The sequence below is a fragment of the Ammospiza nelsoni genome, chromosome 17 (genome assembly GCF_027579445.1).
Source record: "Ammospiza nelsoni isolate bAmmNel1 chromosome 17, bAmmNel1.pri, whole genome shotgun sequence".
NCBI lineage: Eukaryota > Metazoa > Chordata > Aves > Passeriformes > Passerellidae > Ammospiza > Ammospiza nelsoni.
In genome coordinates, this window is record NC_080649.1 from 8,951,200 (window position 1) to 8,975,952 (window position 24,753).

General features: G+C 38.8%; 1 protein-coding gene across 1 annotated transcript; it reads right to left on the bottom strand.

Annotated features, from left to right (window-relative positions):
• Positions 1-3,066: 3,066 nt before the first annotated feature.
• GSPT1 (G1 to S phase transition 1) lies at positions 3,067-24,753 on the bottom strand. Its single transcript, XM_059484217.1, has 15 exons — positions 24,322-24,753; positions 14,494-14,541; positions 14,082-14,123; positions 13,109-13,336; positions 12,070-12,103; positions 11,521-11,598; positions 10,108-10,288; positions 9,591-9,745; positions 8,499-8,639; positions 7,671-7,764; positions 7,260-7,340; positions 6,525-6,698; positions 6,004-6,093; positions 5,504-5,672; positions 3,067-4,807 (listed from the first exon to the last, which is right to left on the bottom strand). Exons 1-15 carry the CDS (start codon positions 24,620-24,622, stop codon positions 4,755-4,757), a joined length of 1,869 nt encoding a protein of 622 aa, XP_059340200.1. The 5' UTR covers positions 24,623-24,753; the 3' UTR covers positions 3,067-4,754.

Consider the following 24,753-nt stretch of genomic DNA (forward strand, 5'->3'; position numbering starts at 1 on the left):
TTTGTTACTTTTATTGGTGCTACTGCTGTAGCTCTCAATTTAACTTTTTGGATCATGAAAGTATGTTTTTTCTTTAAAAAAATTTGTATAGTTTATTTAAATGCTAAGATGGAAAATAAATTCAAGACATTCTACCTCATTACTTATTTAAGATGCTTTTTATATGCCTAACTTTCACACAGCAAAAGGTGCAACTGTTTCTGCTGTAAAGAGGTCTTTTGGGTTTAAGGTTATTCAAGTTTCAGTTCCCAGCTTTGTGTTCCTCCAGACCGTTTGATGGCAATGCCAACATCCCAGATCTCTGTGAGTGTAGTTCTTGCAAGAAAACCAGCACAGAGAGTATGCAGAGATTCAGACAGGACTAAGAAGTGCCTTACAGGAGAGCTCAGAATCTCCCCACTAGAGCAGAGTTGAAGCTCTGTTTTCTTTCCCCCATGCTCCTTTGCAATGCTGGAGTCACCTCAGCTGTACCTGACTCACACACGAGGCTCTGGTGCATCCACAGCCACCAAGGGGCTGTTCCAAAGGACAGTCCCTGGCACTGGACAAGGCTGCAAATCTTTCTCGTTATAATCTTTGCCTCATATCCCTTGCAGGGGCTTAACAGATAACAGGAACGCTGCCTCAAGTACCTTTTGTCACCCAGCAGTTAATCTGTTGTGTCTCTTATTACTCTTATTGAGAAACAGGTGGACTTTTTTAGGTGTATGGAACTGACAGGAGATGTAGAAAAATTTACATTGGAAGGAAAGCCAATTGAAAGCATGTGGATGATCAAGTTATATATACACAGACAACAGATTTTGGGTTTGTTAGCATAAATTTCTATTTTATATTAGGACTAGAATCCTTTCTAGTATTTCTTCAGAGGAAAAGTAGTATCTTGTCAGATTTATAGTGTGATAAAATAAACACAAGGAAATAAACATCTTCACAATATAAAATCTTCAGTAGTAACTCCAGTTTTGTTGGTATATTTTTTGTACCAAATCCTCTATAGAATATACAAAAGGAGCAGAACAAGTAAGAGCCTTTAAGTAGCAGTTCAGGAAGAAAACAGTCTTGTCTGGAGCAAAACAGGTCATCTGCTTTAACAGCATCATTCCAACAGTCTGCAGTACGAACCAAACAGCCAGAGTAATACAGATCTAATACCTGGGCATTGAAACAATCTCTGCTTCTTAGGTAATAGTCAGTAATAAACTCTTATAAAAACACATTTCTCATCATTAACATGATTTTTAATATATAGACTGGTGTCATAAGTCTAAAATAGAGGTTCTTCATTGAGTAATTTTCACTGGGCTTTTTATGCCACTGAAGAAAGTCTGTAGAGGGGCATAAAAATTGTGACCAGCAAATATCCCCATGGATAAATCTCCTTCAAACAGCTATTTTTCTTACACTATTACACCATCATCAATAGCTTGCTGTTCAGGAATACAATTTACTGCCAGAATAATTGTTTCAGGAATGTGGATCAGTTCCTGATTGTCTGCTAAGGTGACCAAGGTAGCTGGAATGGTTTCACACAGACAGTTGATGGCAATGTTACTCAACTGATCACTGCACCCATTCCTCCAGCTACTGTGCTTTACTTCCTGGAGCCTGCAAAAGCAAGGAATTATTTTCCTGTTGCCAAATAATTAGTACTGCTGCACATTCCGATTTTTTTTTTTTTTTGTATTTAGTATTTGTTACATATATCAAGGTTTTTGGTTCAAGAACATACAAGTTCTTAACTTACAGAATAACTACTTATGTTTTTATAAGTTACATCATGGCTAAGCACTCAAGCCATATCTACACTGCAAACTATGGCCAACAGACAGAGAGAAAAGTGTGATCCTCATCAGTACCACACTGCAGATGCCATTATACTGAGGGGAAAACCCCCAAACTCTCCTTTCTGCAGAAACACACTCAGAGTTTTGCTGGTATGAATTAAAGCTACACCATGGGAATACCCTGCCAGTACCCCATGCAAGCACAGTTACCCTGGCAGTGCTCCTAGGGGTGCTGTATCTTCAATTCAACTTTTATTTCCTCTTTTTTCCCCTCCTTCCTTTCAACTGTTGTTGCACAGCTCCTTTGTTTTTGTATCATCTTCAAAGCAGCATATCACATTTTCACAAAAGGAAATATTCAAAATGGTAATTTAAAAAAGTTTATTACATCAGTGAATCAGCAAATAGTGTTTATTTCCAACAAAGCCACATTATCTTTTTGTCTTCTTTCATCTAGATTTAGCTGTATTTAATAGTAGCAAAAATGGGACTATAAAATGTAGAATGGAGATGAAATGAAAAAGTTGAGATGTAATCTGAGGACTACTCAAATACAATGTACTTCCAGCTCTTCTACCCAAAATGCAGCCAATTTGTGTACATTTATGCCTTACATTTTCATGTATTTGCCGTAGAATGAAAACATTTTATACCCAAATAAAAACCTCCTACAGGATAGGAATATCTTTAATTGCATAACGTGGATTCTGTAAATGAATTTATAATAATACAACCTCTCAGTTTACAGACCAGGTGACATTAACGGGAATTATGGAAATGGTAATCAAATGCACTAGATGGGATGAATAATGGAAATACTGACTTTCTATCTACTGATACTCCAACCCACCAGGTGATTATTCAGTTTAATATTAAATACTCAGTCCAGCCTCAAAAGAATGAAGTTTTAAAATCCCACGTTGAGTTTACTCATCAGTGGAAAACTGATGCTGGAGCATCATTTCCTTTTCAGATACACTTCAATGCCTTAAGAAAAAAAGTTTTAAAGGACCTAGCAATTTAGGGATTTAACTGTAAGTATTCTCCAATAATAGTCACTGCAAATTTCAAATCCATGACCTTACTTCAAGAAGTCAGTCAGATATGTGGAAATCTTGTCAGTCCAGAATATGAACAAGACAGTAAGTTTCCCTGGCTTTTAATTTCTTCATTAGTTTAAGATCCAAGGAACTTTGGGTTTTGTTCACTTGGTAGAAACAACAAAAAAAAAAAGTTACTTTTTAAACCCTGATTTACCAAAAAAATAAAAGCCCAGAGATTTGCAGACATAATAAAATTTATTTAAATTCCATGCATTACGGTAGCTACAAGTGTAGTCATATGAAACTGAAGGACAATAACTTCTTCTGTCCATACAATGTAGCTGTAAGTGAAATGAATGGGAGTTCCACAGTTACAAAGAAACAAACAAAACAAAAAAAAAAATCCCAAAAAAGGTAAATCTGTTTCAGTTTTGAGTTTCAATTCAGATACAGTCACTAGACTGCAAATCTTTGGGGGAGAAGAGGGGCTCACCAATTTTACAGCTGAGAATGTTTAGTTTAAGATATTCTGAAGAAGCTCAGAAGATACCTTTTAATAATTATTACTAATGCTCTGGAAAATGAAAAAAAAAAATCCCTTAGCCTTCATCCTAATTTGTTAGAATCAGGACAGCAATTGCAGACAGTCCATTTTCAAAGTGCAGCTAAATAGGGTTTTATTATGCAGCTCCTTCAAGTTGTACTGAGTAAGCTTTACTTTGAACCAGTTTTGCTTTAATTTTTCAAGAAAAACTTCACTGGTCCTCATAAGCTTACATTGCTTTTTGATATGCAAAAATTTACAGACTGTGCTTGATTCTGACCCTCCCATATTTCGGTATGTGCAAACTCTTAGGGGTTTAAACAGTCTCTCTCCCTCTCAGTTCAGACTGATCTTTAAAACAGCAAGGATTATCCAGCCCTCTAAATTAAAGACAGGTTGAACTGAGTAATTTATGTAACTGGCACTTTTTAATTGGCCCAGTTCTCCCACAAAATGTAGCTCTTATAAATACTAATAGGCACTATTGCCACAGATTCTCTTATTTTTGCAAGTTTCGCTGATTTACTGGTTGTTAGCATTTTCTGCAGTTAAGAATTTAATAATGCTGAATTTTTATAAAGACACAATATGTACTTCTAGCCTTCAAAATTGACTTCCTGTGTCTAGTAATGATGTTAGGTCAACCTAAATTTGCTGAAGATATTAACAAATGTAAAGCTAATGAAGGTGCCACATTTGCATGAATGTTTTTTAATTTTCAGAATGCATTCAAGAAAGGGAAGGGACAAACCTAATTATTTTAATACAAACTTGGTTGAGTGCCCAATTGCCTCATTTAAAACTGTGTGTGTGGGGAGGCTGAGGAGTTTAGAAAAGTCCAAGTAACCAAATATCTGGGTTACTGGGAAGTTAAAAAGCTAATGCAACTGCGTTACATCCGGATAAAAAACGTTATTCAAAAGCAATTCCAATACCGAAAAAGATTTCAAATTGAATAGTTTATTAACATGGTAGTCATCTTTGTAACATGTGCACACACACTCGCACACTCTGAATGATCTGCCTGGAAAAAAGAGGTCTTAATAGAGATGCTGGGGGAAATTAAACATTAAAAATCCTTTAGATTTTCATAATTATAGGCAATTATGTCCACATCACTTACAAAGCTATTGCCGAATCTTTCCAAGGAAGCAGAATTTGGGAGAAAAAAAAAATTGTTTTTGGGAAAATTCAACAGTGGCATAGCAGAGCTCTCAATATGAGAAAGCTGACATAATGTGGACCTTTGCTGTGAAATTTGTCTTTGCAAAATATGGGGAGAAGTTTATCAATGGGCAGAAAATAAGACGGCGGTGTGAAGTAGGCTTTTGCTGAGTCGATTTTCCTCACAGTATTGTGCGGGGTCTTTGAGAAAAATGCTTAGTCCTTCTCTGGAACCAGTTTCAGAACTTTTCCAATTGCAATGGTCTTACCTAAACCAAGGAGACAAACAGCAGTGTTATATTTACTGTGAAAGGAATGCACACATCTCCAAGAACATGAAAACCTGCCCCAAAGTACAGGCTCTTAAGTATTACAAATCACAGAGAATAAATTATTATGTTGTAGCATCAGTGTATTTTAAAAGCACGATAAAGATTTTAAAATAGTAAGCCTGCTATTCTGACAGCAAAGAACACAATGTGGATTGTGGAGAGCCTGCTTCTACACTCATCTCAGGAGAAAGCAAGGCAGAATCACTACCAGATCTGTTTACTATTCTTCAAATACTTTATTTTAAACGCATCCCACAAATCTGTGAGTTTTACCAGGGTGTGCACGTGAAAACCTAACATACAACTCCCCTGATATTTTTCAACTTGAAAAAGTGAAACTATGGTATTCACATTGTAGGTGGACATTGCAGGGCACATTAAAAAAGCACTGGTGGTTATTTTTCAAATCCAGTCTTTTGTTTCACAATGCATATTTCTGTACATTACTCAAATAAAATTCTGTTACTAGCAAGGACTCTGCACAATGACAACAATTTGCCGAGACTAACTCTTCTATTGTTACCCAGAGAGTGATTTCCACCAGATAAGAGCATTTGAATACCTCACTGCCTGTGGCTCTGAGTCCAAGTAAGCTTTTGCAGCAGTCAGTACCTGCTGCTGAAGCAGCCTTACCCTCATCCCTTAAGGTGAAGCGACCCATCTGAGGGAAATCTTTGAATGTCTCAAGGCAGATCGTTCCTGCTGTCCTTAAACGGGCAATGCAGACTTGATCTTGTTTCACAAAACGGGGCCGTGTCTTACTTTTTTCTCCTGTTTTTTTGTCTACCAAGCAGATTAAGGCCTGGGTAAGAAAAAAATAACAGTTGTAAGTGCTAAAATAAGAGTTATTTTTCTGTTTTATAGAAACAGAATTGGTCTAAGAAAGAATATCCTTACAAACAAATACAAGAAAAAGTTTGCATGGTTTATTCAGTCACAATGTACACCACTTTGCAGAATGCTTATGCTAACAGTTACAGCCATTTTTGTTTGTGTTAGGGCACAACCAAAAATTGCATTCAAGGCTGGAGCTTTGTTGCTTTAGCTCCTCTACAAATTTATGACACGACAGAACTCTTCATCCCAACAACTGGATTGTTTATATTCACATCACAACTTAAAGTGACACTTACTGTTATCTCAACTTCTTCAATACAAGTGTGGATGTGCAGCACTGCATTATAACCTGGGCAGATAATGGATTTGTGCTCAATTATCACTATCTGTAAAACAATTAAAAATAAAAAAGTGCATTTTTCCTGATTTCAATTATAAAAGAACAGAGAATAATCAATGCAGAAGTACATTAAAAAGTCTATTGAACAATATACACACAAATTTTTATCAGAGTTAAAATTTTTAACTTTATAGTATGAAAGTAGAAAACTGAAAAACTAGCCTCATAAGGTCTTGCTTTCACCATTATAAGTATCTAAAACTTCATTGAGAAGTTACATTCAAAACAATTTACCTTTTAAAAACTCTAATTAATGATGTCAATGTTAAGTATATATGTTATTGCCCATTTAGAGATGGCAGTGAACAAGAAATCTGAACTGAAACTTCAGCCTACTCAAGTTTTAGATTTGGCAAAACATAAAATATTTCCATGGTTTTTACCCCTCTATACAGCAATTAAAAGTTGTTATTCTACCTGGGCATCAAATGTGCGTCCAGAATGACAAAGGTTGTTGAGATCACAGAGAATAAATCCTGGAAGGATCTCTTCCTCTTCAATTCCCTTCAGTCTGATCTTTAGATTTTCACCTGGGGCTACTGAGTCAGTTTCTACATCATCAGAAAGAATTCCAAGAACTTCCACATTGTGCTTAAAGAAAACAAAACCATAGTTTTTCATTGTGAATATTTTAGTCAGATACAAAATAACTGTAATATAACAGTATTTCAATAAACAATTATATTACAGTTTAAGTTAATTATATTTGGTTCTGTCAAGCTTCAGAACATTTAAAATATTTGAATGATGAATTAGTAATAACTGAATTTTTTAAAAGATTTTTCAAGTTTTTTTGTTCTGTTTCCCTTTGGGAGAAAGAAAAAAAAAGGAAAGGGGTGAAAGAAACTCTTGAGCAATATTAACCCACAGCAGGTAACAGTGGCCAACAAACATGAAATAAAATCCAGTTGAAGTGAGATAATTTGTAGTCCAGCATCTGAGTTTACTAAGGCAGAAGAACCCAAGTTCTGACTGCTGAGGAGCTACATAACAGCCCCTGGCCCCAGAAACATCACCCATGGAAAATGTGAGAGCTTAGCTGTGCTCAACAGAGCAACAGAACATTTTCTGACTTAAAGTAATGAGTATCTTTAAGAACAAAGCTCTTTTTTTATGGTAGTAAATTTTTAAAATATCTAAACCATACCATACCTTGTTTGGCATCATCACAAGCTGTTGTCCTTTGCAAATAGAGCCCGACTCCAGCTTCCCAAGGACCACAGTGCCCATGTCCTTCACAAAGAGAAATCATTACACAGCAATTAAAAACATTTTCCTAAAGAGACTATTTATGATTTACCTCTGGGTTTGATTACTTAACTCTATGAATAACTAGCACCGCTAGACTTAGTATTTTGGAAATTGTTGTCATGGAAGATTACAGATTTTAGGAGTTTCATATAATGCCAAAATTATTTACTTCCCTTCCCTCCTCTATTCTACAGTTGGAAATGTAACATTAACAAAGAAAAAGATACCCTCTAAAAGTACAGTAAATAGTCCATTTACTGCTTTCTGAAAACAGCCTCTTTATACTTTCTGTAATATTATTTTAATCTGTACCTTATATTTATCCACAATTGGCAGCCTGATTGGTCCATCAACTGAACGGTTGAAGTTTGGCAAATTATCCAGGTATGGAATAAATGGTAATCCACTAAAAAAGCAGAAGGCATTTGTTTCAATTCCATGAGCACCCTTCCATTTAAAAAAATTGTTCTAAATGCATAAATGCAGTCCAACAAAAACAATCATATTCATCTTATCATTTAGAAAAATGACCTCTAAGACAGCTGAATCTATTATAGCATCCCATCAGTAGTGTCCACTTTACTTCTACCAACATATCAATATCAACTCAGGAAATGCAAGTTTTTAAGTTACAATACAGGCATATTTCACACAGATTAATTATTCTTTTGAGACTCACAACAGATGTGTAATATATTTCAGCCATAAGCTAGGTCCAAATGTGATTTCCATTAATTGTTTTTAAAGTACACTGAACAATACTGAAAAACATGACATCCACTGAGAGGCATGGCTTGTCCCTAATTACAATACAGCTTCAAGCAAACTGCTCACATCAAACCATTACTCATTCCAGCAACGGCAGCTGCAGCATCACTGGCAAATTCCAGTGCTCGTGAGGCACTGAACTCACACAGCCAGAGAACACTGCTAATATTTTACTGATAATCTTCTGCAGCTTGCAAATGCTTTTCCTTGGCACGTTGCATGGCTGTGTTCTTGTTGCTCTGGCTGTATTTCCTCAAGCACTTTGGCACACAACTACAACATACCACGCTCTGCTACCTCCCAGCTTCACTGAAGCATTTACTTTTATTGGAATATAGCAAATATTCAAGTTGCTCAATTTAAGATACATACATATACCAAGGACAGAATTCTGACTGTTCTTTAAGGTTTGCTCCAGTCAGTCCTGAGCAGGGCATGAAATGAATGTCCTTTTTGGGATTGAAGCCAACTTTCTTCAAAAATGGCACCAGTTTCTCTTTACATTCCTCATATCTATTAAAATGACAAGCAGATCAAGGTAAATTCCACTTATTCCAGCATAACATAATCCCGTGCTTTAAAAAACATGCAGACATTTCAGTTCCATCATTTAAGTTACCGTGTGAGCAGCAAGCAAGCCTAATTAAGATCTGGAGGTCCATTTGCATCTCCTCCCCAGCCTTCCAGCACAGCTCAGTATTGTGTGTTCCCCTATTCCCCCTCATTGCTCTGCCCCATAAAGCATCATCAGTGCCCTGCCCACACTGCAGTGACAGGGCTGGGGAGCAGCAGCACCAGCTGCAACTGCTTAAAGCAAGAGATCCAAGCCAGCACAGCAGGACAGACCACAGACACCTCCTGAGGTCAGGCTCCAGGCTGGCACTGCAGCACTGCCTCAGTCTCCTACAACTAGGTTTAATTTATTTATTTCTATCACACTGCCTCCTCTCAGTTTGGGGTGAATTCAGTAATGTCAGAAGGCTGGGGCAGGACCAAGACAGAGAATGGGGTGTGCATCTGTCTCTTAGTGCAGCAGGTTGACATTCCAAGGTTGAACAGGCCCTCATGGCTTCCCACTAAAACTTCCACAATTCTGGGCAGAACAAACAGCAGCTTCTCTCACAACTGTGGCAAACTCAAACAATCACTTCCTTTTTCAGACTCAGTATGAAGTTTCCAAGTCAACAATTAAACTATCCTAGAATGCATGAGGGTTTGTTAGGTATGTCTGCATGGATCCAAGCAGTTGATAGTGAATGTTTGAGTGTAGAACTTCCAGCTTTATTGAGAAGCACTGTCCTGGGCACTGAGCTTCTGGTTTTCCTGCCAGTTTTATAACCTCTGCCTTCAGTCCACCAGTCAACCATCCTTTCAGCAATAATGGGATACAAATATTTCTTTGCCTAGGAATTATTCTATTGTAGTATCTGTCAGAGAAAATTAGTTTTTTAATATTAAACTCACCTTTCATTACTCCAGTTTACAGTTGGATCATCCATTTTATTAATAAGAACTATTAAATGCTTTACACCTGCTGTTTTTGCTAACATGGCATGTTCTCTTGTTTGTCCACCTTTCTCAAATCCAGTTTCAAACTCTCCTTTTCTTGCAGAAATAACCTAATTAAAGATACATATTTTAATAAAGGTTCTACAATTCTCTTAACAGAACAATCAATAATACTGACTTATTCAAAAAACTCTGGGTAGTCAGACCTAGTAAAAGCTTCCAAAATGCACTGGTATGTTCTCAGTATTGCCCATTAGTTTCTGCATTGACATGTAAAAAATTCACATGACACCTGTGGGCAGCTTTAAGAAGCAGTTAAATTACTCCAAAACTCACTCATCTCAGTAAATGTAACATTTGAAAATTCTGCCTGCTGAAAGTAAACAAAAGAATAAAGAAGTAAACAAAAAATAAAAATCAGAAGCTTAATTCCACAGCATATGCAAAGTAAAAGTATCTGGTTTCTCCTTACCAGCACAGCAAGATCAGCTTGAGAAGCCCCACCAATCATATTTGGAACAAAGCTCTTGTGTCCAGGAGCATCTAAAATAGTGAAGTGTTTCTTCTCCGTTTCAAAATAGGCACGACCCACTTCTACTGTTTTACCTTTGTCTCGTTCTTCTTGGTTTGTGTCTAAGGCCCATGAAAGGTACCTAAAAAATCCCAACCCAAACACTCTGTTGTTGTATCAATTTTTATTACATTTATATACAATTTCTTAGTCATAAGGGACATTTTCTCTTACTTATTTTAACCACCTCAGCATTGCTAAATGTAAAGTCACTACTGGTCTTGGAAATACTGAACTGACTCATTTGTGTGTACAGTGAGCTGCAGAGCCCATTGCCAGCTCTCCTTCACACAACTATAAGGATTAATTTCTAAAAATTCTAATAAACATGTTTCATTTTCTAAGTTCTTCAGCTGTGATCTAACCTCACATAATTTAAACTTTGCCTCAGTCTCAGAAAAACCTCAGGATCAAATACAAAATAATTTTTCCTTCTCAGCATAATTAACTAAAACATTAGTTCTGACTTGCACACATTATTGAGAATTATAAGTACTAGTTCTCATTTATTTGCACATATTAAGCAGAAGTTGGCTATGAAATAGACACCATCTTTATTCACACTATCTTTGATTGATTTTCATTATACAGACTCTTGTCCCCTCCTAATAATTTTTTCCCCTGGCCAACAACAAGTTAGCTTTCAGTTAGGTAAACTGAAATTAAAAGAAAAAATAGCTACTTAGATCCTTCAGGTTTTGTGAAAACTGGTGACTATAAAGAAAAAAAATGCTCTACTAATGATAAAAAGTGGTAATAACTCAACTGAACTAGTTTAGCACAGTAATATTTTTTGCCATTAACAGCAGCCTGTAGCCATCCTTAGCTTTGGTTTTGTAGTGACTGGGGGTGTCTGAGGGGATGCTGCTTGCACAGCAGTTGCCTGGTGAAAAGAACCATGTCACCCTTTCTATTGCCCTTCACACAGGATTCAGTGAGTTCAGGTCCATGCCCATCCCCTGAGGATGCTCTACCCTAGGGAAGTCTTTAACTGCTCCTTTTCCAGAGCCCTCTGAACCCCTTTTATCCTCCAGCCAAAAGGAGAAAGCTTTCAAAAGGGAAATCAATTTTGCAGGAGTTGTTTGAAGCAGAAATGAGGCTGCTGCATGTGCTGTATATACTCACTGCCCTCACAAAACCAACCAACCAAAAAAACAACAACAAAACCCAAACCAAACAAGAGGCCACAAAAAGTCCACCCAGGACAAGAGCACCATCGTGCCTGGAGGAAGCCAGGGCTGCTGGGACAGAGACTAAAACCAGTTTCATTGCAGTAAAGGGCAAAGGGTGCTACTATCTTCACAAAGCTCATACCATGTTTCTCTGTTTTTTTCTTTAGCTTCTCTTTCATATTTTTCAAGTGTTCTTTTGTCAACCATTCCTGTCAAATACCTAAGGAGAGGGAAAATAAACGGGCAATTTTACACAAAGCAGAAAGGTATTTCCAAATAGTTACTTATACAATCCCCACAGACTATTGTGATTGGGAAATGAAAATATGAATTTTTTTAAAATCTTCACAGAAAGGACAAAGTTTAACCAATGGTATAAAGCTGTTTCAAATTTCATTTTAAAATACAAAGAAAAACAGCCATGCTCTAAGAAAGTGATTAATTTTAAAAATTTGATAATGTTTCTTTTTGCATAGTTGCTTCTATTAAATGAAAATCCTATAGCAATAATATTAATGTGCTGGAATTAAGAAATTCCAAAGACAGTAAGTACCTCAATTGACAGGGACAGAAACATTGTTATAAAAGTATTAACATATGCTGATTAAAGCCACAAAGAAAATATTACTCATTCTAATTGAAGTTTTTTAATTCACAAGAACGGGAAATATAAAAATTAAAGTTTCCTTACATTATTTGTCCTCCAATAGTTGACTTGCCAGCATCTAAAATAAAATTAATTCAAGTCATCAACAATGTAAAATTCTAGAAACAGCAGACCATTATGAACTAAGTAATCTAGTTTGTTTCCAAAGGATTTATTTTTTGAACCACAGTCTCAGTTTTTGGAAGCATCTTGCACTTTCCCTTGTTCCTATTATAATTTGTCATCAATTAAATTACACCAAATTTTGAACATGCTGTTTTCATATATATAAATTCAGCATTATCCATAACAAAACCCCCTCAGCAAGCAGTGATCCAGCTAAAGCCAGGGTCAAGAGTGGGAAGCTCTTGCAAAATCCCTTTCCCTGCTTCCTTTATCCCTTGTCCCTAACTTGTGTGGGCTGCTCTTCAATATTGGGCTGTACCTCTGCCCACAGCCCCTTTACTTTATGTGACTCTATTCTGAATTTACCCAAGGACTCAAGTTACAGTACCTTTAAGGTGGCAAATAACTACAGAAATGAAAAGATGGAATTTACTGTATAATTTGTGATTCAACAATTCTGCTCTACTTCTGACACCACCCAAGTTTTTATGACGCTTGTTGAAACTATTAAATGAAAATATTTTGCTATAAATGCTTCTTTTAACCATGAATTATATTAATGTATTGCTGTAACTCTACTAATTTTAGTATTCAGAATAATAATTTTTGAATCTAATAGCAAGAACCCTAAAATAAGCAGAAAAGAAGCACCATATTCTGATTTTGTTCTTCAGATCATAAATACAGATATATCAATTGAGCACTCAACAGGAGCAGTTACTTGAGAACTCATGAACACAGGCACTGTTGTGTCCAAGAGAACACACTCTACCTTTGGCCCTCTACCCCTGAAAGACCTTTAAATTTTTCCTTTTCCAGAGCAGCTTCATTAGAACGAATGCTCCTGTGAGCCTCCAGACATGGTGAATACAAAGAACAGCATTAATTTCTAATCCTCTGAGTTCTAGACAGTACACAACAGACAGATCCAAGTACTTCACCTTCCCTTAAAACTCACCTACGTGTCCAATGAATACTACATTGACGTGCTCTTTTTTAGGAGCACCAGGAGGTGCTACCACAGATTTCGGTTTTGGTATCTCCTCCTCCTCCTCCATCATTTCCTGAGCGCTCTCTTCAGAAGGCCCCGCATCCCCTGCAGGGCCACCTCCAAGCTCTGCTTCACTGGGCTCTTCTTTGTGGTCCCATGACTCCTCTGGGGACATTTCTGTCTCTCCATTTTCCACTAAAAATGAACCAATGAGATATATTCAAATAGATAAAGGAATTAACAAGAATTAAAAGGGGAAAAGCCCCTGCCCCAAAGGCACAATCACAAAGCTACCAGGTCTGTTAACATTTTCCTATAGGAAAAGGGAGAACTGCTGCTTGCTTCTGATTAGTACCAGGAGCTTCCAAGCCAGCTTGTGTGCTGACATAAGAAATCTAGGATATAGAAACTTCTGTTTTAACAAGGCAACAATTTTACAAAGAAAAAGCAAATCTGAAGATCTACTCAGACCAGCACAGTAGTCTGAATCCACAGACACACACTACCATATGTTTAGAAAGCAAAGGAGAGGGATTATAGTTTAAGTTCACTCCTAAGCCTTATAAAAACAATAAGAAACATACAATTTCTATGTTCTGATTGTTCACATTGCTGACCACTTTAAAGTTTTTTTGCTAATCACCATTCCACACATGTTAATGGAGCTATTTGGTAATATGAAATTATTTTTTAATAAAGCACTCATCATTTTACAGTGTCCAAGCAATCCAGTTGCAGCTCTCAATGCACAGTAGTGTTCAATTACCTCTTTCCTCACCCAAGTATAAAGATACAAATAGTCATCCAAGTATAAAGTACACATAGTGTACTTTGTTGTAAGAGTAAAGGCTCTACTATTTTGTTTGCAGTGATTCAGCAAAAGCACTGCAGTAGTACATTATAGTATTTTCACACTAAAAAGGAACAATTCTCATCTTACCAACAGACTCTGAAATTTCCATGTTAACAGCAGCATTTGAACCTAGAAAAAAAAAAGGGGTGGAAATGAATCATTAGACACATAGTTAGCATGACAGTAATCAAGAACAAAGAAAAATGAGTGACTAAATGAATAAAAGGATAGCTCAGATATTTTGGCACTTGCCAAAGCTTTTTAATAAACAGGTTCATTTCAAAAATTTTGCTTCATACTAGCTTTATGATCTTCTATAAGCCACTTTATGAGCCTTTCCCAACTGCCTATGAAACTGTAAATAAATACAGATAATCACATTGCCTTACAAGAGTAGTATGAGGATAATGAAGATTGGAAAAGGTTCATAGAGATTTAAAAGAGATTATTTGCAATAATTTTTAAAAAATCATATAATGAGGATCACAAAAACAACTACCTTCACAAGAGGCTGTCTGCTCCTCTGGAGAAGGCTCTACAGGTGCACCTGCAGAGAAAAAAAGTTTATCTTTTAAAGTACAATGATGTGACCAATTTCCAAACTTTGCCATAAAAGACCATCTCCCAACTTTATTGCAAGAATTGTGTGGAAAGAATAATGACTCCCCTCCCTGCCAAGTGGTACTAAACACAGCCTCCAAGCACAAATACTGCTAAAGAGCACTGCCTAGACATTGTGAAAATAATATACCACTTCTAAAAACAAGCCATTTTCCCCCCTGAATGGAAAGATACACTTAAAGCAAGCAATTTTCTATACACAGTATTTTACTTGCCCATCCTTTTTGAGCATGCTGGCTGTTGGTAAGTGTTAGTGTCTAACTGGTGTTCAAAAATAGCAGAGCAGTTTCATTGTATCCAAAGACACAATGTGGTGTCACAACTGCAGGGGAAGGGTCTTACAGCCATGTCTACACTATTCTTGTGCCTCATTTCCATTAAATGTTGAGTAGAAAATAGAAACAAGCTATTAAAAACAAATTCTTAACATCTTCTGTAGTTTTTAAGGTCAGGAGATGACAAATTCATTCAGATGTCTGGTACGTTTGCCAGTCCTCTTAAACACCAGAGCACAGTTCCATTACGTGGAAGGCAATCCCACTGGTCATGTGCCTCTATCAAAGCCACAAGGATGGTTTGTCTGACAAATTACTCAACCCTCTCATGCACTAAACCATGCCACTACATTTTATGCTGAGGTGTAACAATTTATAAATCCACTAGGAGTGATACATTGCAATTAACGCAGCACTCAATGTTTTGGGACGTTATTTCACGTGATCAAGGGGCCTTCTATAACTATACATAAAACCTTAACCTATTTAGTTTTCTCTTGGTATAAGTTCAACTTCATCATGCTTTGAAACAAGTTATCTTTTTTTTCAACCACATACAAAATTCATACCCTCTGTTTAGCTGTACTCCAGCTCTCCTTCAACTGAAATCTGAACCCAGATCTTAGAGCATCACTTGCTCTATACGCATGATGGGACCTAAAGATGAAACAAATCCCCTGAAAAGAACAAAGGCACCCCGAGAAGGAGCTGCTCCTAAGCCTCTTTGCTTTCGCACTGTTTGCGTATTTGCTGCAGACTCCTGTAAAGTGGAGCAGCGCCGGGAGAGCTGGCAGGGGGCCAGAGGACAGGGCTTTGCAGGCAGGGTGAATGTGGGTCACAGCACAACAGCCAGTGGCCAGCAGCAAGGCAGGGAGGGGGCACAGAATGCCCAAAGGAAAGCACTGCCTGCACTCCTGCCTCAGATCACACATGAACAGCAGTGCCCAAAGGAAAGCACTGCCTGCACTCCTGCCCTGGATCACACATGAACAGCAGTGCCCAAAGGAAAGCACTGCCTGCACTCCTGCCTCAGATCACACATGAGCTACACTCCCCAAAACAAACCAACCAGGCTTGAAGAGAATGAATTCACAGAGTCAGTAAAAGCAGAAGAATAGAATACCCCTAGATCCTTTTAAAGAAATGGTCTATCACTCCCATCTGGCAGCTGGAAAAGACTCCCAGCAGCCCATTTCTGAGCGGGGTAAGCAGGTGGCACAAAATCTAGGTATGAACCTAGAGCCTCCATTTTGTAGCACATCAGAAGATTGTTGGCTATTTCACACATACTGTGGTTGGGATGCATAAATATTTTAATTACAAGATCATTTCAACAAGCTTTTGATTTCACTCCAGAAGTTTGTCTGTAATGAAAAATGTATCAAATGGCAATATTAATGCACTTGCCTTGGAACAGACGTTCTGTGAGTGGTTGGAGAGCTAGTTAATTTCTGAGAAATATACTGTCAGTCAAAACCATTCATAGAAACTCCGTTTTTACTTTCTGGTCTGCAATACAGCAGGTATGCAGACAGGAAAAACACTTCTTCACAACTAACAGAGAAGTAGAATAAAAATTTCCTCTGTAGATTTTGTACAGGCCTACCACACAAGAGTCAGTAAGACAGTTTGGGCATGGATGCTAAAGAGTAGCAGTGCCACACAGCCAGGGGGGAACAGACAGTCAGCTATAACCACAGCCTTTTATTAAACTCTGGTCACCTTGGCACACAAGTGGCAGACATGCTTTGGAAGAGGACACTGAATTGTATCATTGTATACCGTTTCTTCAAAGCAGAAAGAAACAAACCACTCACTAAAAAAATTATTGTTAAGAAACCAAGTAAATAAAGAAACTTAATTTCAAAACTAACACGCTCTAAGTGAAAAAACCCCCCACTCTCCACAGTAAATGTTTACTTCTGATAAACAATTTCAGGTTATGTCAGGTTATTTCAGACAAAGGCTCAGATTTACCATCCTCTGTGTGGAAGTGAACAGATTGCCTGAAATGTGCCTTAAGACCATCATCTGAAAAGAAGGATGCAATCCTACTGCTTCCCTAGAGCACAGGGTCTGTCACCTCTTCTCATCTGTGAAGATCATCCAGACAGGAATCTTTCATATGAGAGGGACTCAAAATGTACTTTGTAGCAAATCTGGTTTTAAAGTCAGGACATGCCTTAAGTAATGCCAATTTTTAAATGCCTCAAATTACTGGGTTTGTGCATGACAAGCAGCTGTAGGATTTTATACCTAACCATCTCCATCTCTCCTTCAAGCCCTAAGTCAAGAACTGCTGTTGCAACCTTATCCATGGTATTACAGGGACTGAGTGGCTTTAGTCCTGCTCAACATCACAGCCTTAGGACATTTTTTGGAATATCTCTGTTGTCAATGCCAAGGGCAAAAATGGATACAGATGCTGCATTTATCTACTGGTGCCATCAGACAATGACATTATGTAATTCAGAGTCTTGTCTAGAAAAGGTAATTGCAGGGATTTTTTAAATGTAAAATTCACTGGAAGAGTATGTACACTACCAATATAGAGTCCAAAATTGCACAACTTGTAAAACACAGTGACTGATGTCTTTAAAATACATCTCATGTCCTAAAGAATCCACTCTGCCTACTTCATTCACACAGCATTCTACTACTGATAAGTTTGTAGCATATCACACCAAGTTTTGTACTTGTTTGCATTTCTGTTGTAGAATAACCAAAGCTGCACAAGGACAACAAATTTGAAGTTATCATCCAACCTCTGAAAATATTGTTTTACAAGACTATAAGCTAGGAACTTTGCAGCACTAACATATTAGAATGCTTGTAGATAAACAATAGAAAATTGCTCTTTAAATTTTTATTAGAATGTAGCAAGTTTTTCATACCTAGAACAGGTACAGCTGATAGGAATCAATATTAGAATAGTGGCTATTAAAGTCAAACTCAATCACTAAGCAATAGTGACAACCTCCATCTTTACACAAAACTCAGTGTTTACCAGATGCCCAGAAAAAGCTGATAAAGGTCTCCACACAAGTAAGAACTGCCCAGTGGTTAACTGATAATTCCTGAACATCAGTTACCTGAACCACAATGCAAATGCATTCACAGAATTAATGAGAGGCATCAATTTGGTGCAATACACAGCAGCACTCAGATCCAGCCTGCTCTGCTGCTGGAGTGATAAGAACCCAGACAGGACTGGAACCGGACAGCTGGGGTAGGCTACAGAGTTAGAGAAACTGCACCACACAGCAGAGAGATTAAAAAAAAAAAAAGTAAAAAAATAAAAAAGACAAATTCAGCCTGAAATATCTTCTCTACAAAACTTAGATGCCTGTACAGTGAATTTGTTACTGCTTCTCTAATACAGGCATCAAGTCCCTTCACAGGAATTCCTGAAGAGTGAAGAAACACATGACACCCACCTTAGGATTCCCATCACCTTTTACATGTGTAATTCCAATACCTGAGTTCAGAACATCTTTACACAATAGTCACACAGTCTCACCAGTTTTCATGCATTACATAACAGATGTTTGCCCCCCTTTTTTAAAATGAAAGCATAAAGGGAATTACAGCAGAGTAAAAAAATAAAAGTCTGCATCAAACACACAGCACGAAAAGTACAATAAAAAAAGCCCCAAGAGATTCTTAGATAACAATAACACACAAAAATTATGTCAAGCACAAATAAAGCTAAACAAAATGCTTTATATTCAATACTTAAAATTGTGCAGAAAGAAAAGGTTTTCAGGAGTTCACTGTAAGGCAGTTGTTTTGAAAGTTAAACCCAAAATTATGTTCTTCTCTTTGCTCTGCTTTATAGCCCCAGCTTCACCAGTGGACACACCAGTTTTTAAAATGCATCAATGCAAAAGCAGCTTTAATAGTTTAACTTGACTCTGTAAAATTCACAAAAAAAAATTAGCACTTGTTTCATATTCACAGGCTTTAATTAGGTGCTAGCTTAGTAAAAGACCCACCTTCTTCCTTCCCCACTGAGGACACACCTTAAGCTTATCTTATCTAAACCTGACATGCTCCTTAACAACTAAGTTTAAGAAAGCTTATGGGGATTTTCAGGGAATGTACTGAAGTCCTCTTCTGCTTAAGGCCAAGTATTTGTGCTCAGTTGATAACTTGATTTTTAAGACAGATAATCAAGAAACCAAGCTCAGTACTTCCACTCTGACAAAAATCTCTCATAACCCAGTATCTTTAGCATGACTCATATTTTTAGTATTGCATCTTCTGTCCCAAACTAACTTTTGTAATGAAATACAATCACTGTCATTTTCCCATAGACCTCTTCAAAACATAGTCATTAATTTAATGGATTAAATTACAACTGCTTTATTCCTTCATAATAAAAACCACAAAATAAAATCATCTTTCTATCCTGGCTTCATACAATCAGCTGCTTCTTTTCCTTGCATATCTCTCATCACAAAACAGGAGAAAAATGCCAAAATTCCTTAAGTAGAACTGTAAAACCAGATTATAAATAGAATCGAAGAATTATCCCAAATTATTTCTGTGCTCATTTTGATAGAGCAAGCAAGTTTTAAGATAACACCACGCTTTCAAACACATTCAGCAGTAGCCCAGAGCAGAGTGCCACACACATGGCCAGCAGGCTGCCTCAGCCCCCAGGACAGTCCATGCAGGGCACAGCTGCCTCCCAGGGGTTTGTGTGCCATTTACTGGAGTCATGCAAGGCCACGAGGGTGATGAATTATTCTAACAGGAGCAACACAATCCTGGCCACCTTCCTGGGGGCACTTCAGATGTAGACAAAGGACATCTGTGTAACACACTGGCACCCTGAGTGCCCCACACAGGTATGTTCTACCTGACCACCCAGCAGTGCCAAGACATCCAGCCTCTCTCTGCACTCAGTTTCACAAGTGGCTGCACAGCTCACCTGTCTAGAGAAGCTGATACAGAAGACTGCTCTAGATAGACAAGTGCCAACTCAAATAAGATTTTCAGATAAGAATTTATCCCATATGCTGGCACTGACAATACAACCCTGATTTGCTGCCATGGGAGCAGTTCAAGTTTGCAGTTCTGAAGCATTAACAGTAACATTACCAGCACGGTGAGGAAATCATCAGCACAGGGCTGTTCCAAGGCTGACATGGAAAACCACATAACCCTTAAACCCAACAGCTTCTTGAACTGTGGGCTGCTGTCTTAGACAAGCCTTTCTCAGCAAGTTCATATGCAAAGAGAAGTTCTTGAGGACTGAGATGTTGAAGAGTCTCCCAGTGTAAAATGAGATATCAGGCTTTAGAGAACACAGTGGTACAGATAACTCATCCTGCTCTGGAAACTACAGGTTTCAGAACTGAATTAGATGATACTGAAACTCCACCTCTTGTGTCTGACTGACATATGGACATCCCAGCTGCTACAAGGTCAGAAAAAATGAGGGCAGGGAAAAGCAGGAAGAAAAATGTTATATCCATTTATTTACAGCACTTGAAGGCTGAGGATGTCCAGCTGCTTGAATTGAACTGCTTCAGGAGTGACTACTGCAGGCAAGTGAGGATATTTAGGGAGTGAAGCAAACAGGGGCACTGAATCTTAAGCCAGATGTTTGCTTGGCTCAGGACTGTAGGGGCAAGTTGTTTCAACTGTAGTCATTAGCAAAGATGTTTAGACATTAATTTGAAGTGATCAAGAGAACTACCAAACTAAACAGTAGCCCTAATACCACCAAAAGGACAAATGCTTTCCTTACACCCACTGCTGCATGTCACACTTTTTATTCTTATTACTTTATACTAATGATGCTTTTTCTCTTGCTACTACCACTGCATACTTCAAATGAGTGAACAATTCAGGCTGGAAGGGATCCCAGGAGTTAGCTAGTTTAGTCTCCTGCTCCAAGCAGAGTCAACAGTGAATACTTAAAAATTATTTCTGAAAAGAAGAACTAACACAAAATATAATAAAGACCATACAAGGAAGCTGTGATAAATGTTACCAAGAATCCTGTGAGTATTCAAGAACTATGACAAAAATTGAACCACAAAAATGCAGATTGATGCTGCATTTTCAAAAATATTTTGATTCTCTCACACCCAATTAAAAAGAAAAATAGAAATCTTATTAATTGGAAGTTGGTGGTAATTATTCCCTCTGAACCGTGCTTTGATACAGAAACAAAGAAAAATATAATTGTCTGCTACATATATCTACAAAATTAATGAAACATAGTACAAAAAGAAGTCATAGAAGCTGAAGAACAGTGAGGTTGCAAGGCACAGATGTGACTATGAAGGTTTAGAGGCCCTAACACAATCCACAGTCATTTCATTATCACACATGGCCTTAATTGAGTCTGCTAGTCCAGCAACTGCCAGAGTCTCCCCAGAAGTACAACGTGTCTGTGACACCCTCCCAGTCCACCTGGCACAGAACTGTGCTGCAGCCTTGGTTTTCTGTCTGTGACAGCCATAAAGTCTTCATTTCACATTTCCAACAGAATTCAACAAAGAGAGATTTGACACAAATGAGTTTGACTTGGACACAATTTGATAAATGCAAGTCCTCATAGCTACAACATTTAGAACATACTGGTTTTAGTATATTCCTTAGGTTCAAAATTATAAATAATATGCTTTTCCCATATAATCAAATGATAGTTTCAGAATTATTTTGGAATTAAATTATCTCTGAGCATAAGTTATATTAGTGGTACACATCAGTCAGGTTTCTTCCTAATACACAATTTCCAATCAAAAGAAAGCATGTGTAAACCAGTTTGAAAGTAAGCTATTAGGAATGCAGGTCTCAGGAGTTTCCCAGTTTTAGAAAGTTAACATCTTATTCCATAAATGGCTTCTGAGAGTGCTCCTTCTGTGCTCTAAACATAAATGACAGGAATCTTATTCAAATTACTAGAAACATTAAGTTAGTGTGCATGAAAGGAAACACTATTACACACTGCAGCCACACAATGGAATCAGTCCTGTGGAATTTTTATATGCCATGCTGCTACTTTACATTCATCCTGATCTATGATGGCCTTTGAATTACTAAGGAATTATGACTTGAGCAAAACCTCACCAAGAGAAAGTTCCAAGAAGAAAAGCACTACTAGAACTTCACTTCAGGCCACTGAAATTCCTCAAGTGACACCCAACTTTTTAGATTTCCTAAGGTTTAGATGTATTAAGACTAATTTAGGTTCTTCCCACTACAAAGTCTGTAATGAAGAATGAGTGTCACAGAGCACCTAATTCCCTATGGGAACAAAAGCCAACTGGGCTGCTGAAAAGTAACTTATTCAGCACCACTGTCTAATCACATGTTGTTCTGACTTATTTCTAGAGCAAGCTCCACCTAGTTCTTCCAGCCAGGAAAGTAGTTGTCACCTTATACAAACATCTGCAAGGAGAAGATGTCAATTATCTTCTGCAACCAAGCAAGCAGACCTGGAGCAGCACCTAGCAAGTACAGTATTCCAGTTAGGAAAGAAATAGAATTTTTTAACCTAGTTTTTTTCTGCCTAATCTTAGGGATATTGAAGCTACTTAGAAAAACTGAAAATCCTAAACCTTAAAGAAGATATAGCAATCAAGGTAAATTCAAGCCAGGTAGATTCTAGCACTGTGTAGGAAATGTACTCAGCAATGAAGACACAAAGCAAAGCTATTCTGATCATTCCAGATCATCAGACAGTTTTCAAGCTACTCCTGATTTCTGGAAAGAAGAAGCTCATCACAGGTTGAAGAAGTAGCAAAAGAGTGGAGAAAGGGAAAGTGAAGAAAAAATGAGTAGGTGAGGAGATGTAGTTTGAATTCCTACAAACAAAAATAACTATAGAACACCTTAGATGAAACATTAATGAAGCAGCCAGGAAAAAAAAAATCAAAATAATTCTAATAATATTCAAAACACTAAAAAAATCTTTCAGTATTGATTACATAGCTAAAAACCCCAAACTTTTGATTCAGGTTGCAATATCTGAAAAATACAGGAATGGATTTTGAAGACCATGTGTTCATCACAGCCCCAAGCTACCCAGTCTACATCTGTGAACTTTAACATGTACCTTTATTCTAAATGGAATTCAAGAGTCTGCCCACGGCTTCTCTGAAGTTTATTTTAATGCACTTAGACACTACTTGCCTGCACAGTAAATGAGCTATAACTTCTGCTAAAAATCAGGAGTGCTGAACAGCTGTAGAGAACATATAATCTAACATAAGGGACAGGTTAATATTCTGTTACAAAAATATTAAAATGTCATATATAAAAGTTACAGATTTTAGTTGTTCACAACTATTAACTTTAGATACTAGGGAGATCAAGACCAATTAATATATTAAGGAAAAACACAATAAATAATAAGCCACAAACAACAGGAAATAAGGCCAACATAATGTAACAAGTAGTGTCTATGGTGAAATAAAATTACTAGATAAATACCTGAAACACTAGCTTGTTTCATATTATACCAATAGGGATGCAGAAAATTATAGGAAAATTAGGAAAATCTCAAACTCCTTAGCTGCAGGAGTGACATTAAAATACTACCACAAAGTTAAGCAGCATGTCTGATGTTTGGAAGAACCTTCAGTTTGGAGCTGAAAATGAAAAAGTAGGTCTCCTTTAATTTCCCATATGCAAAGTAAATCTAGTATAAATATTGGCTGGGCACACAAAGATTCTTTGAAATTAAAAGCAGGGTAAATTTCAGGTTATTCCATTAGCTGAGGCCAGCTGGACAAAACTCCCTTCCCTACTAATCCTTTATCGGCATTATGTTAAGAAAAAAAAAAAATTACTTGAGATAATCTTCAAAAAGACATTTAAGATACATCTGAGGCACTGGTGGCTGAAGCAGTGCTTTTCTCCCCAGCAACACTAAATTTATTACCTCCAAAATCTTCGACAACTCCTAGAGTGTAACATGTTATATATTATATACATTACATATATTATATTGATTTTATGTATAATAGGAAGAGCAGAGCTATGTAGTTTTTTCCCATCACGGGCCGCCCTTTGCGAGCAAAGGTCCCCGCGAAACGCACCCGGGACCCTCAGGGAGCCAGAGCCCCCCGGTTCCTGCTGCTCCCCGGGCAGAGCCCCGCGCCCGCGGCCTCTCCCCGCCGGGGCCCCCCGACCCCGGGGCTGCCTCGGCTCCGGCAGCGAATCCCCCGCGGTGCCGCCGCCGCCCCCTGCCCAGCCCCTGCCCCGGCCGTGCCCCTCCCGCCCGGGGACCCTCCCGCGGCCAGACCCGCACCGCCCCCGGCCCGGCCCGGCTCCTCGCCCGCCCCGCGTGGCCCTTTCCCGGCCGCCGCGGGCCCGGCACCCCCGCCCCGCTGGCCCCGCGCCCTCCCAACATGGCCCCCATCCCTCCCTGCCTCCCTCGCCCTCCGCGGTGCCGGCCCCGCGGTTACCGAGCGGCGGCGGCGGCGGGAGGCCGGGCGGGGGCGAGGGCGGCGGCAGGCCGGGCGCCGGGCCGCTCCGCAGGAAGGACGGCACGAACTCGGCGGCGTGGACGTTGGGCACGAAGGGCTTGGCGTTGACGTTCAGCTGCCGGCTGAAGGCCGCCCCGAGCAGCTCCTGCTGCGCCTCGGCCTCCGCGGCCGGCGGGGCGCAGCCCGGGCCGGCGCCGCTGCCCGGCTCGATGTCCGCCTGGTCCCAGCAGTCGGGAGCCGAGTCGCTGCTGCTCCCGCTGCCGCTCCCGTTCGCCTCCATTTTGTGGCGGCCCCACAAGGCTCCGCGGCCCCGAAGCGTCTCCCGGGTGAGGGGGGAGCCGGCGGCGGCACCGACTCAGCACTCGCTCCGCCGATTCCGCGTGTGCTCCGCCGCCCCGACGCGAGCGCAGT